The following is a 14,687-nucleotide window of genomic DNA, read 5'->3' on the forward strand; positions in this document are numbered from 1 at the left end:
CCTGTCTTGTCTTTCTCTCTCTGTCTGGAGCCTGCATCTCTGCCACCCTGTGAGCTTTCCCAGCATGCTTTTCTCACGCTGTAATGTCACACCTGAGTATAAGGTGACTCTCTGGAGCCTCGGGCTTTGAGGTCATCTTTACACCACTGTGCCGGGAGGAAAGGTGCACACACTTTTAACACCGTACAGCAAATGGATTGCTATGTATGCATGTGTGTGTAGGCGGGCTCTCATGCCAATAAGACGCCACTACTCTCTCATTACCGCCCACAATTTAATGATACTTCACCTTTAGTGTCTGCAGGCGTGCAGGTCGCTTTTCTATTACAGAGCCAGCAAAATAATTCGTCCAGCAAGCTGTAAACGAGCAGGAGAGTCAAACGTGATCCTCAGAAAGTAAAAATAATCCTGCTAGAATGTACGTGTGAGTGTGTGTGTGTGTGTGTGTGTGTGTGTGTGTGTGTGTGTGTGTGTGTGTGTGTGTTACAAGGAACCTCCTTACATAATTAACATTATGTTGCTACGACAGATATGATTATCACTGTCAAGTACTTCTAAATGAGATTTGTCTTAGTATGGGCCTGATAAACCTGCGCGTGTGTGTATGTGTGTGTGTGTGTGTGTGTGTTTCTCAGTTGACCAGAACTCGAGACCTTGAGACTTTTACAACCTATATAATCAGTCTTTAGTACTAGGTGGGGCATCATCAACGGCTGTCAACAACACAGGTAGAAGGAAAGTCCCAACAGTGTGTGCAAGGTTTTATTTGCACTGTGTGCATGTGTGTGTGTGTGTGTGTGTGAGAGAGAGAGAAATAGAGAGAGAGAGAATTGATGCTATCACTACATACCTGCGACAGGTGTTGCCAGTTTGATGCTATTATTACCACAGTCATGAAATGATGGTAATGATTATTCAGGAAGCAATGTAACTACGGAGCTCTGACAGAGGCGTTCACTGATGCTGCTTCATTCACCAGCAGTGTTGCTAATTAATAACAGTTTGAACGTGGAACACCAACTAAATTTTAACGAGCAAGCGTTTGAATATGAAATGAAAGATTCATCGCAAGGCTCTACTGTAAACCTCCCCAGGCGGGGCGGCCTGTTATTAATGCGTTTGTGGTTGAAACCAAACATGCTTTTCATTCTTCCTGAAACAGGTTTAGGTGTTAAAAACCCTTCAGAGGTAAGAGAAAAGAGCGTGTCCTTACAAACAGTTGTACCCGTTGTTCAAAGTAGACAGGCGACACAGGTGAGTGTTGACACCCATAACAGTTGGTCTAAATTTCCGAGACTGTCAGACGCGGGCTGTGGATGAAGAGGCGGACCGATGAGTATCATTCACCAGACAGAACGGCTAACAAAGCAGCTAAGGCTTGATGAGGTCGCCTGTTTCAGGCAACTGCTACCTGGACATCAGTGATGGAATGTAACAGAGTACATTTACTTAACTACCCCACGTTATACTTCCACTCCACTGCATTTTGGAGGCACATATTGTACTGCACTTTCTCCACTACATCTATGTGATAAGTTATGTCACTAGCGGCACGCTGCGTCAGAGCTGAGGTACCTTGTTTTAAAATGAACGCATTTAATCAGCAACAGCATTGACAAAATAAAAACACTGACTATGAAAATTGGAGAAATGCTGAATAATAATCAGTCCACCTATAGTATTCGGTATGCACATACAAGTTAATATATAGATATGTTACGTACTTCAATACATTAGATAACAGATCATTTAAACACTCCAGTGTGTCATTTGGATGCTTTTTACAACATGGACATCATGAAGAACAGGATTTTTTCTTTTTCATTCATTTGTAATGTTATTAGTTAAATACATCAGGGGGGTAAAGCTGCCAACCGATTGAGCAACAGGTGTTTGATAGTAATGGCACAACATTAAACTACATGTTATCATTATGATTTTTTTCTGACATGGAAAAACATGGTTCTCTGGGCCACAGGGGGCTGAGTTAAAGATGACATCTTAACTTGTGTGTGATTGACACATTATTACAGGTGAAAAATCCTGCCACAGTTGTTAAGCTGAGGACATAATCAGTGTAGCCAACGTGTTTCGGTCATAAAGGTCAATCGAATCATCAAGATGACTCTAATGGTTGGTATTAATCTCCGGTTGACTTAATGTTACAACAATTGAAAGCCTATCCAGTTTGTGTACTTCTGCAAAATGTGTGTGTGTGTGTGTGTGTGTGTGTGTGTGTGCTTGTTGGGAATCCCAGAATACTTTGAGGAGCACCAGAAGACGTCACTCATATCATGAAATAAATTGCAATCAGGTCCACTTCAACATGTGGTCATGTGCTGGAACCACCAGCTGCCCTACACTGCCCCCTGCTGGTCCGGACTGGGCTGAACCTCAAACTGATCGGTTGCATCACACTTGGGATTATTTTACAGGAAATGAAACCAAAACACACAAATGAATCCATAAGAAATGGACAAAGATGAACACTTCCGTTTCATCATCACATACATGTGAGCATGAGGACAATGAGAAATGTTGCTCGGGGGAAAATATAGAATTGATAAATGATAGAAAATAAAAAATAAAAATAGCAAAACAAAGTAGCTGAAAAATTAAATGATATATTAAAGAGTAAAATCAGCTGATTGAAAAAGTGTTGTCTTCCACCAACTGACTGGAGAGTAAAGGAACATAATCAATCTCTGTTTCTTTTGACACTAATATTTCTTGACATATGAAATTATACTGTTGACTTTACTGCCTTTATGTGGGGTTCCACACATGACGCAATTGCTGTTTATGTGACCTGATGACGTAATAATCAGCTCATACCTTTACATCTGTGTCAGTATAGTACAATAAAACCCCCTAAGTGATGTTTGGGCTCGTGATGTCCTGCGTCACCCTGTGCACTCGACGAGCTGGAAACCAAAAGCACAATGTTAAGTTTCGTTTTTCCAGAGTAACAACAGCTGATACCTGCGACATTATAAAAACAGGAACTGTCTCTCCGGAGCGACACTTTAAAGAAGACAAACGTCGCTTGGCCTCATCCAGCAGAAACTCACCAGACATCTCACACAGCAGGCATCATGAGCAGATCTACAGGTAACACTTCACACTTTCCGCCTAACATGTTTAAAAGCTGGACTGTTTTGATGCTACGCAACACTTGTTGTGATCACTTTGACGTCATGGCTGCGGCATCAACGTTTAGACTTTTCAGTGCTTGTGATTAATCATAGTTATGACGTTGTCTGTTACGTTTCTGTGCGATTTTAATTCCCAGCTTTGGCTCCAAACGATATAAGAAAGATGTGACCTTAATTTCCATAAAGCAGACCAGACCAACACAACTGGTCTGGTCTTATAAAGCTCCCCTGTTTTTTTATTTCCTTCTACGTGCTGAGAGTTGTTTGTTTGTTTACTCCAGCAGTGTTTAGTTTTCCTGCTTTTTTTTTTTATTTTTTTTTTTTTTTAAATTTCATGTTATATTCCCACTCATGCAGACTGGGTTCCTTCCCTGTGGATGGACACATTTGAAGAACTGCTGTACGATGACAACGAGTTGGACTATGGAGACCAGTGGACTCTGAACTTTAACTACAACCAGACAGATAAAGTCACTAAGGAGGAGAGGAAGAGGGGCTGGAAGGTCTACAGCCACTGTGCATATGGAGAGTATGTATTGTACTATATTCTCAAAATATGAATTTATACATCTAGAATAACTCTTGATATAGTTGTTGTTTGAACATACAGGTTGTGCTGTGGTATTTTCCCAGGCTCCTCCCTGTTGCAACTGAATGCCAGGTCATATGATTACATATTTTTGATAGACAGCAGGTCACAAGCAGTATTGAAACAGTGCCATTCAGTGGAAACATCTGGTACTGCAACCCTGAGTAAAGAGGACATTGTCATCCTGCTTTATGACAACTCAGTACAGACTCCTGCATTCAAAATCCTACCTCAGTAAATGTAATGTATTAGCGTTAAAATGTACTTTAAAGTGAAATAACAGTAATAAAAGAAGACGAACCGTCATTGGTCCTCAGAGGGAAAATTCAAGCGCTGCAGCAGCACAGAGACAAAGTAGCAAATAGGCGAGCACAAATATACATTGAAAAAGGATAGATAAATATACATGAAGATGAAATAGAATAGGAGGACAAAACAATTGTTAAAAAAAATGCCACGTCAAAGTGACAAGTGATGATGTAAAGTGAGTTATGTTAACAGCACAGCACAGCATAACAAGTACGATGTGAATATATGATATATGTATTTTATAACTGGATTATAATTAGTGATGCGTTAATGTGCACATCTCATGTTTAAGGTGGCAAAAGTGGAGATGGTTTTAAATACTGAACCATACTGCCGGGTAGGTTTGTGTAGTAATAATTAATTTGTTGGTTGACATTTTCATTCATCTAAATCTGCATTAATCTCTGCCTCAAAAATGTGGTGGAGTACACCTTTAAAACATAAACATTCTAGCAAGGCACGTCAACATTCTACTTACCATACTTGAGTAGTTATACTTATTTATATGGCACCACTGGATTTAATATTTCAATAAAGTTATGGGAAGATTGACTCGTCACAAGTACCTACAAATTGTGCTTAAGTTCAGTACTTGTGTTCAGTTCGATTATATCACTCTTTTGTCTTCTCATCTCTCCAACAGCTTCCAGTGTGGCTCGTGCGGTAAGACCTGGCCTTCAGCACGGGTGGTGGTGTTGTTCCGCTACCGGCTGCGGGGCGAGAGGGGGACAGTGATCATGCGACCCTTTGGACAGGCCTGTCGCCGCTGCCGAGACGATGAGTTTGATCTCCCTGGTTTTGCCAAGAAAGAGGTGGAGCACGCCCTCCTCAGGCTGTTCAGCAAAATCAGGAAGAATATCTACGGAGATGAAGACGATGATGATGATAACGGCTCATCAACATGCTCCACCAAGGTGTACACCAGACCGCATGAGGCTTCCCTGTGTCAGGCCTGCATCATGGGCATTTGCTGTCAGGATGAGGACTAGAAGTGTGTGTGTGTGTGTGTGTGTGTGTGTGTGTGTGTGTGTGTGTGTGGAGGATACTGACAGTGAAAGGTTGTATGCTGGTTGGCAGTCTGCACATGTTCTTTGTTCCCAATATTTTAAAGTTTATTCATAGTGCCATTAAGTTGTGTCGTAAACTTGATACACAGTCAGGACCAATGATGCCACTGTTAAAGTAAATCTTTCAATTTGTACCTATATATTTTTGTTTATAATGAAATAAAGTCTTAAGGCTGTCTACTTTTTGTTTTTTTGGCTTATGATTATTTCATGAATTAATGTATGAGTGTTGGGGACGCGGTTGAATGTAAATCAAGTACATTTACTCAATCTCAATTACTGTAATACCCAGTTCATACTATTTTATAATTCTACTCCTCAACAGGTGACACACAGTTATTGTACAACATTGATTTGATAGCTGTAGTGAGTAGTTACTTTGAAGAAAGAAAATCATTGGTGGCATTTGTCTTGTTAACTATATGTATATTATTAATTTTATTATTATTATTATTATTATTAGTAGTAGTAGTAGTAGTAGTAGTAGTAGTAGTGAATTTTGCTGAAAATTGGCCCCCATTTGTCCTATTACTCAGTGATGGAATAATATAACTTAGTACATTTACTCAGGTACTCTACTATTGTTCAATTTTCAGGCACTTTAATTTTCTAATAATTTCACTCCATCAAATTCAGAGGCAAATATTGTACTTTTTACTCAAGTACATTAATTTGATAAGTTACTAGTTACTAATGGTTGGCCAGGTGGGTAATCAATCAACCCATACAGTACATACTATACATACATGTGATTATTTGTGTAAGTACTCTTACTTATAGGCTACTTGTGATACTTAAGTACACCTATTGAAAGAAAATTCCTTTCAGTACTTAAGTGGGCCTACATTAAGTTTACTCACTCAGTTACATTTATGTGATGAGGTATGTTACTAGCTACACGCTGAAGTAGTGTATTTTGAAATTAACGTATTTAATCAACACTGACTCCGATAATTGGAAAAATGCTGAATTTCAAATTCAATGATCAGCCAGCGGTTTAGACATTAATGGCTGTTTGTTGAGTTATTTTGAGGTGACAGTAAATTTACACTGTTACACAAGCTGTACGCTCACTACTTTACATTGTAGCAAAGTGTCATTTCTTCAGTGTTGTCCCATGAAAGGATATAATAAAAAAATGTACAAAAATGTGAGGGGTGTACACACTTTTGTGAGATACTGTACAATCAAGTATATGGACACTTTGCAATTTGGTGTAGTTTTGATGCTTCACTATGTCAGACAACAGATTATTTAAACACTCCAGTGTGTCTTTCGGAGGCTTTTTACAACATTGCTGGACATCATGAAGAGCAGGATATATAAATATTTCATTTATTTGTTTAATTTATACATGATGTGTGAATTGTGAGGTACTTACTAGGTGAATACATCCGGGGGTAAGAACAGACATAGTGTACAGGATATAGTACAACTGAAACTTTCTTTGGTTTTGTTTCTTTTCAGCTGCCAACCGACTGAGTGCCTGGTGTTTGATATTAATATGGCACAACTACGTATCATCATTATGGTTTTTTTTTTCTGACATGGAAAAAATGGCCCTCTGGGCCACAGGGGGCTGAATTACAGATGACAGTTTAACTTGTGTGATTGTCACATTCTTTCAGGTGAAAAATCCTGCAATAGTTCTTGATCTGAGAACTAAATCAGTGAAGCCAACGTGTTTCGGTCATAAAGGTCATCAGACCATCAAGATGACTCTAATGGTTGGCATTAACTCTCCAGTCACCTGTACTCAAATATTTAAAATATATTTACTTAATGTAGATACAATACAATACAATAGTAGAAAGTATTTCCAGTTTGTGTAGTTCTGCGAAATGTGTGTGTGTGTGTGCTTGTGGGGAATCCCAGAATACTTTAAGGAGCAGCAGAAGACGTCACTCACAGTATGAAATGAAGTGCTCCCTGCTGATCCGGACTGGGCTGAACTTCGAGCCGATCGGTTGCATCACACTTGGGATTATTTTACAGGAAATGAAACCAAAACACACAAATAAATCCCTAATAAGTGGACAAAGATGAACACTTTCCGTTTCATTAGCACATACTGTAAGCATGACAATGCATGGAGAAATGTTGCTCGGGGGAAAATACAGAACTGATAAATGATTATAGATGTGCCAAGATAGAAAATAAAAATAAAAACAGGAAAACAAAGTAGCTTGAAAATAAAATCATGCATTGAAGAGTAAAATAAGCTGATTGAAAAAGTTTTGTCTTCCACCAACTGACTGGAGACTAAAGGAACATAATGAATCTCTGTTTCTTTTAACACTCATGTGTATTGATCTATTAAAATACATTGCTGACTTGACTGCCTCTTTGTTGGGTTCCACACATACTGACCTGACGAAGTAATAACCTGTTCATACCTTCATATCCGTCTCAGTGTAGTACAATAATACCCCCTGTCCTGCGTCATCCCGTGCACTCCTGGACAATCGAGGTGGAAACCGAAAGCATGATGTTAAGTTTCGTTTTCCAGAGCAACAACCGCTGACAGCTGTGCCATTATAAATACAGAGACTGTCTCCAGAGCGACAGTCTTAAGAAGACAAACGTCTGACCCTGCAGAAGCTCACCAGACATCTCACCAGCAGGCATCATGAGCAGATCTACAGGTAACACTTCACACTTTCTGCCTAGCTGGTCTGTTTTGATGCTACGCGACACTTGTTCATTTTGACGTCATTGCTGCAGCGTCAACATTTTTGGCTTTTCAGTGCTTGTGACTGATCACAGTTGTGACGTTGTCTGTTACATTTCTGTGCGATTTTTAAGCGCCATTTTAATTCCCAGCTTTGGCAGGAAACGATAGAAGAAGGGTGTGACCGTAATGTCCTAAAACAATTTCTTAGCATGCTCCTTTTTTAAAAAAATTTCCTTGTAAGTGCTGAGAGTTTTATTTATTATTTTTATTTATTTATTTTCCATTCCAGCAGTGTGGAGTTCTCCTCGGTGTTTTCATTTATTTAATTTTTTATTCCCACTCATGCAGACTGGGTTCCTTCCCTGTGGGTGGACACATTTGAAGAATTGCTGAACGAGGACAACGAGCTGGACTATGGAGACCAGTGGACTCTGAACTTTAACTACAACCAGACAGCTAAAGTCACTAAGGAGGAGAGGAAGAGGGGCTGGAAGGTCTACAGCCACTGTGCATATGCAAAGTATGTAATGTGCTATATTCTCTCAAAATACCTGATTTATTGGTTGAATATAAAGGTTGTCCTCTTGTGCTTTCTCAGACTCTTCCCTCTTGTAATTGAATGTCAGGTCATATGATTGCATATTTTTGATAGATAGCGGGTCACAAGCAGTATTGAAACAGTGTCATTCAGTGGAAACATCTGGTACTGCAACCCTGACTAAAGAGGACGTTGTCATATTGCTTTATGGCAACTCAGAAGTTGAAGTTACAAGTGATGATGTAAAGTAACGTAATCATGATGTGATTGGTGGCAGCAAGTTGTGTTAACAGCAGGCTACAGTATGATAAGAATGTATAATATATAAATGTTATGACTGGATTATAATAAGCAATGCATTCATGTGCACATCTTGTTAATGCTGAAAGTGGTAATTCATTTGTTGACTGACATTCTCCATCACGAACCTACATCCGCATTAATCTACGCCTCCAACATGTGGTGGAGTAGAAGTGTAAAACAGAAACAAGGTACTTCAAAATTGTATTTAAGTAAAATATTTGAGTAATTAATTATATGGATTTAATGAGTTAATAAAGTTACGGGAAGCGTTGTAAAAAGTGGAAGTTCCACTTGAGTTAGAAGTGAAGATATAGTGTTAAAATATTACTTAAAATTGAAAGTCACCTATACAAATAGCACTTGAGTACAAGTTTTAAAGTATATGAAATTAAATTTAATTATATATCAAAAATACAAGTTAAAGTAAATTTTATATATATATATATATATATATATATATATATATATATATATATATATATATATATATATATATATTTACATGTATGTCCATACTTATACTAGACTACCAATTACTGGATCCGATTTTCAGAATCAGTGTGTTTTTATTCATTTGCCAATAAAATAAGTTAGAAAATGTGGTGCTTTGGCACTGATGAACGTTATCAAAAAAAGTGTATGGAGTAAAAAAGTCCAAGATTTAGTGGAGTTGAAGTGTAAAGTAGCCTACAACTACCAAAAATGTACAGTCCAGTACTTGTACTCAGTTTCATTCTGTCGCTCTTTTGTCTTCTCATCTCTCCAACAGCTTCCAGTGTGGATCATGCAGTAAGACCTGGCCTTCAGCACGGGTGGTGGTGTTGTTCCGCTACCGGCTGCGAGGCGAGAGGGGGACAGTGATCATGCGACCCTTTGGACAGGCCTGTCGCAGCTGCCAAGACGATGAGTTTTACCTCCCTGGTTTTGCCCAGAAAGAGGTGGAGCACGCCCTCCTCAGGCTGTTCAGCAAAGTCAGGAAGAATTGCTACAACGATGAGGATGACCACGACGATAAAGGCTCGTCAACATGCTCCACCAAGAAGTACACCAAACCGCACGAGGCTTCCCTGTGTCAGGCCTGCATCATGGGCATTTGCTGTCAGGATGAGGACTAAAAGTGTTTGTGTGTGTGTGTGAATGTATGTGTTTGCAGGAGGGACTGACAGTGAAAGGTTGTGTGCTGGTTGGCAGCCTGCACATGTTCTTTGTTGCCAATACTTTGTAGTTCATTCATAGTGCCATTAAGGTGTGTACGTAAATTGTTACACCATCAGGACCAATGATAAGATTGTTCAGGAAAATCTTTTAATTTTGTACTGTTTTTATATTTTTGTTGATATTAATAAAGTCTTAAGGCTCTTTACTTGATGATTATTTCATGAATTAATGTACAAGTGTGGGGGATGTGGTTGGATGTAACTTAAGCCTATTCACTCACGTTATACTTCTCCCCCTCAACAGTTGACACACAATTATTGTACAACATTGACTTTATAGCTGTAGTGACTAGTCACTTTGAAGACAGCAACTCATAGGTGGCATTTTTTTTTGTTAATAATACTTTTAACTAGAGTGAATTTTGCTGAAAATAGGCCCCTGTTTGTCATTTTACTCAGTGATGGAATATAATTAATATAAGTAAATTCACTCATGTACTCTACTACAGTTCGAATTTCAGGCACTTGTACTGGGAACTTAAAATTTAGAGGCAAATGTTGTACTTTTTACTCCAGTACATTTATTTGGGTTTATCTATGGGTAATCAATCAACCCATACATTACATACTGTACATGTGATTATTTGTATAATTACTTTTATTTATAGGCCACTTGTGATACTTATTTACACTTACTGAAAGGAAATTCCTTTTGGTACTTAAGTAGGCCTGTATTAAATGTCAGACACTTGAAGATTTTTACTCGAGCAATACTTGTGAGGGTGACTTTGACTCTAGCCAAAGGTAGAATTTTAGCACTATATCTGTACTTTTACTCGAGTGTGACTTTTGCTTACTTTATGCAACTCTGCTTTTACTTTAATGAAAACAACACTGACTACTTGTGCCCAATCACAGGATCTGAATGCCCTTCCGCTAGCAGATTTAAGCACATATGTTTACAAATCAAACTTTTTTACGTAGTAGTAAAGTTTTCCACTTTTGCTTTCACCTGAAGTTGCTTTCACACTGCATCATAGTATCACATATTTCTGTTTCAGTTCTGCCAACTCTACTGAAGTTACAGGTTTATCAATTATGAACAGAAAATACACAAGCACTTTCTGTAAATTCACAAATTATTAAGCTCATGTTCATATATATATACATATTAAATCCCTACAGTTAAATCTGCTTGAATGGAATGTTTAAAAAAGACTACAGTAAACCAAACAAAACCACCCAGAGAACCCCACACGAGCGACCAATCGGGTGAGAGCTCTCCGCGTGACAGTTGGTGCCGGGCATGCGCAGTGGGCTTCTCTCTTTGTCAGCCACAACAACATACTGAAGCGATCCATCCAGTCAGTCTCGCCCCTCCGCTCCCAGCAGCATCATCATCGCCCCGCCGGGTCCGGTGGCAGAGAGGATGGTTCAGCGGAAAAGCAGCCGGGGATGCGAATGACAGCGATAAGATAATGGCCCTCGATTTACGAAGGTTCCCGAGTGCGCGACTGGTGACTAAGTGAAACGACTGTGTAAGTAAAACGGCGGAGATTGGATGTTGTCCTGCTGTAGGGTACGTTAGGTAGTTGAGGCTAACATAACGCGCTAACGTGAACCTAAAGGAGACGGTTTTGCTAGCTTCGGTGGCGGCGAGAAGGTAGGCTGCCTTGGGTGTTAACGTTTTCCACGGGCGGCCGTGGGAAACACCCAAGGTAAAGCCTTTATTTTGTGGGCAGCATTTCGGGCAAGCTTCACCCAGCACTCGCTTTCTAGTTGGGTTAGTGATTCACACAGACTGTCAGTGTGTTGAACAAAGGAGCTTTAACCGAGGGGCCGCATGGACAGAAACATGCAGAGAGAAGTCGGCTGCTGTTTGTTTTGTGCTCCATTTCATGCTGACACACTTCTTCAGGGGTAACCACACGAGGTCTGACCTGATTATTTAGCTGATACACGGTGACCTAGCTAATTTTGGTGAATGCCGAAGTGCTACTGAAGTAACTTGCGCTGTATCTCATTATACAGCCCTTACCCGACTTTGGCTCCCTCATATAAGTTTTATGTCTTTGTCTGAAACCTGATTTGTTAGTTCACACAGCAGCACGACCTATCCGTACGTTGAATCACGTGTTTTGAGTTGATGTCTAAACTGACAGCAAGTTTTGATGCCTGTAATGGCAACACAGTGGGGATGATCGTTGTCTCTTTTTAAACACATGTAACACTGATGGTAAAGAGTACATTTGGCCCTGTGGGTGCTGCCAGGTAGGATTAAAAATGCCCTGTTCTTCTAGTTTAGTATCAATCATAGCTGTAGCTGATCACAGCAGGACTGTTAAAACTCATCATAGAGCTGAGATGCACATCAGTGTGATATTTATATCTTGCTATGACAGCTCCCATGATAGGGCTGCCACTTTTCAGATAGATTAACAGACTAACCCATAGTATGTTTTAATCTGTCATCTAAAAATTCAAATCTGTTGTAATCATTTAAAGTGTTAAAAATAATTTATCAAGCATAAATGCCAAACACTCTCACGTTCACATCCCGTCCAAAGTGCGTTTTGGCTGTGGTTTTTTGTTTAGTATCACTGTGAACTGTACATTTTTGGGTTTTCAAGACATTATCTTTGGTGGTTCTGACATTTAACTGGCCAAACAATGAAGCGATTATTTTAGAAAAACGATTATTAAATGTCTTCTCACTGAAAGTGATAACAGAAAAAAGGGACTTCTTCAGAAAAGAAAAGTCAGAATGGGAAAAGTACGGGTGCTTTTGCTTGGAAAGTTGATCTATTGACTAACCATTTTAAGCTCTAACCCCATTGTGATTATGAAAGGACACTGAAAAAGTTACACCCAAAATATCACTATGATTGGCGATATTGCTTGAGAAACATTGTGATGTTTGGTTCTGTTTAAATAGGTTTATTTCTGGCTGGGTTTCCCAGAAACTCAGAGTGTCATGACTTGAGTTCCTGTCAGCGGGGATCACCAGACAACATTCATCTGTTTGGGATTCTTGAGCTCATGAGTCATTAAGTCTTGATTATCACATTTCCTAAAAATGAAGAATGCCATATGTGCTAGAGGGCTGTTCTGTGTAGGTAAGAGTGTGACTTTTGCGCAGTTTCAACATTAAATGCATGAGTGTACTTTTTTTTTTTTCTGTCTGACTTTAAGGCTAGTCATGGGTCCGGTCAACACTTCCTCGGCCTCACTCCACTCTACCACTGCATGATGTGTATGCTCGGAGAGCTTTCGTAATAGTACATAATTGCACTGTCACTGCCAAGTGCAAATAGCAGGACTTGCGATCCCTGGAATTCCAAAGTTCCTCTATGTCCTGACTTCCTGTCCTTATTTAGTATGAGAGACAGAGAGACACTGGCAGAGATACACAGAGGAGTGAAGTGAACTGGAAGTAAACCAGTGTGCACAAAACAGAGCCAAGCAGACAGACTGACCTATTAACTATAGTTACCCCCACCACCATCACCACCACCGCCCCTCTAGATATACACACACAGACGTACACACACACACACACAAACACAAGGGCTGGGATTCTGAATGCATAGCAGAACTTACAAGATGCTGGCTATTATTCGCCAGTGGCAGCAGCTTCTGTGCGGCCTGTATGTCTCCGTCTGTCAGTGTGTGTTTTCCCTGACTGCGTCCCTGTCTGTCACTGCATAGAAATGGGAGGCAGAAGAGGGGAGGCAGCCAGCCACGTTATTCAAATGTTCCAGAGCCCGGCCAGCCAGCGGCCAACTGTAGCTGGGCTAAAAGAGGCTCTTTGTGAGGGGCCAGACAGATGGCCATAGAATGAAGACTGTAATGATACCCTCAACGGCCCAGCACACACACACACGCACTCATACAGACTCTACTCATCATAGGATGTAATGGTGTGTGTGTGTGTGTGTGTGTGTGTGTTAGTGTGTTAAAAGTCAGACAGGAAAAACTGTGTGTGTCAGAGAAAGAAAGGGAGAGATGGGAAGACGAGGAAGGAAATGAAGAAGAACACACTGATAAAGATAGTGATTATGTCCAATATATGACAAGAAAGAGTATGCTCCTTGTCACCACGCTGTTATTCATGCTGTGTTATTTTTTTCTGATATTGAAAGTGCTTGCCATACCAATGAAGTACATTTGAATCTGGCAGGGAGATAATGAAAAGATTAAGATAACTTCTTGTGACTCGACAGGAGGTTTAGAAGCTGTTACTTCGTAGAGTAAACCCAGCTGTAGCAGCCATAGCTGTGATTCTTGTGATTCTTTGGTTTAGTGCCTGCAAGGCAAAGTAGAACTGGGTTTGTATTTTAGTGATGCATGGTTTAACACACACGCCCAATCTCTGATATCTCCAGTGGCAGCATGTAAACAGCCTGAAATATGTAAATTCCTCACAAAGCGCCGGCTAACGGGACTCGGAGTGGCCAGTTGTGGTGATATTGACCTTGCTTTTCATCAGCTGGCAAGCAAATCGATGGCTTGGATGTCATTAACCTTCCCCCTCTTGTCTACCCTCTTTATAATTATCTCTCTGTCTTTCTAGCTTCTTTATTCTGTCCCTCCATTTTCCCCATCTATTTCCGGTAAGATAACATCCTCCCTGCAGCACATCAGCTGATCGATGGATGGAGTGATTGATTGAGCTGCTCTCTCCCTTTCCATCTGTCTCTGTACGTCTTCACTTTCTGACACCTGACTCCTTTTTCCTACCTTGACCACCCCCCCCCCCACTCATTTTAATTCTTTCCTCCTCATGTCCCTCTTTCCACCAGCCCTTTCCTCTAATCAATCTCCCCCTCTCTCTCTTTTACTTACAGGGCAGGAAACACTGAACCATGTTGCTCTGAGTGGTGACCTGTGGTGAA

The 14,687-nt window shown here is 40.2% G+C and overlaps 2 protein-coding genes across 2 annotated transcripts; both read left to right on the forward strand.

Annotated features, from left to right (window-relative positions):
* Nucleotides 1–2,715: 2,715 nt before the first annotated feature.
* LOC119016529 (receptor-transporting protein 4-like) lies at nt 2,716–5,300 on the forward strand. The gene is made up of 3 exons (XM_037092410.1): nt 2,716–3,111; nt 3,513–3,684; nt 4,697–5,300. The coding sequence occupies exons 1-3, from the start codon at nt 3,096–3,098 to the stop codon at nt 5,040–5,042; spliced, it is 534 nt and encodes a 177-aa protein (XP_036948305.1). The 5' UTR covers nt 2,716–3,095; the 3' UTR covers nt 5,043–5,300.
* Nucleotides 5,301–7,623: 2,323 nt separating this feature from the next.
* LOC119016528 (receptor-transporting protein 3-like) lies at nt 7,624–10,003 on the forward strand. Its single transcript, XM_037092409.1, has 3 exons — nt 7,624–7,765; nt 8,143–8,314; nt 9,405–10,003. Exons 1-3 carry the CDS (start codon nt 7,750–7,752, stop codon nt 9,748–9,750), a joined length of 534 nt encoding a protein of 177 aa, XP_036948304.1. The 5' UTR covers nt 7,624–7,749; the 3' UTR covers nt 9,751–10,003.
* The last annotated feature ends 4,684 nt before the right edge of the window (nt 10,004–14,687 follow it).

The sequence above is a fragment of the Acanthopagrus latus genome, chromosome 3 (assembly GCF_904848185.1).
Source record: "Acanthopagrus latus isolate v.2019 chromosome 3, fAcaLat1.1, whole genome shotgun sequence".
Lineage (NCBI taxonomy): Eukaryota > Metazoa > Chordata > Actinopteri > Spariformes > Sparidae > Acanthopagrus > Acanthopagrus latus.

What these genes read in the sequence shown, in the direction of transcription:
- LOC119016528 (XM_037092409.1), top strand. An exon ending in AGCCACTGTGCATATGCAAA is followed by an intron (nt 8,315 to 9,404) that starts GTATGTAATGTG and finishes TCTCTCCAACAG; the next exon opens with CTTCCAGTGTGGATCATGCA.
- LOC119016529 (XM_037092410.1), top strand. An exon ending in AGCCACTGTGCATATGGAGA is followed by an intron (nt 3,685 to 4,696) that starts GTATGTATTGTA and finishes TCTCTCCAACAG; the next exon opens with CTTCCAGTGTGGCTCGTGCG.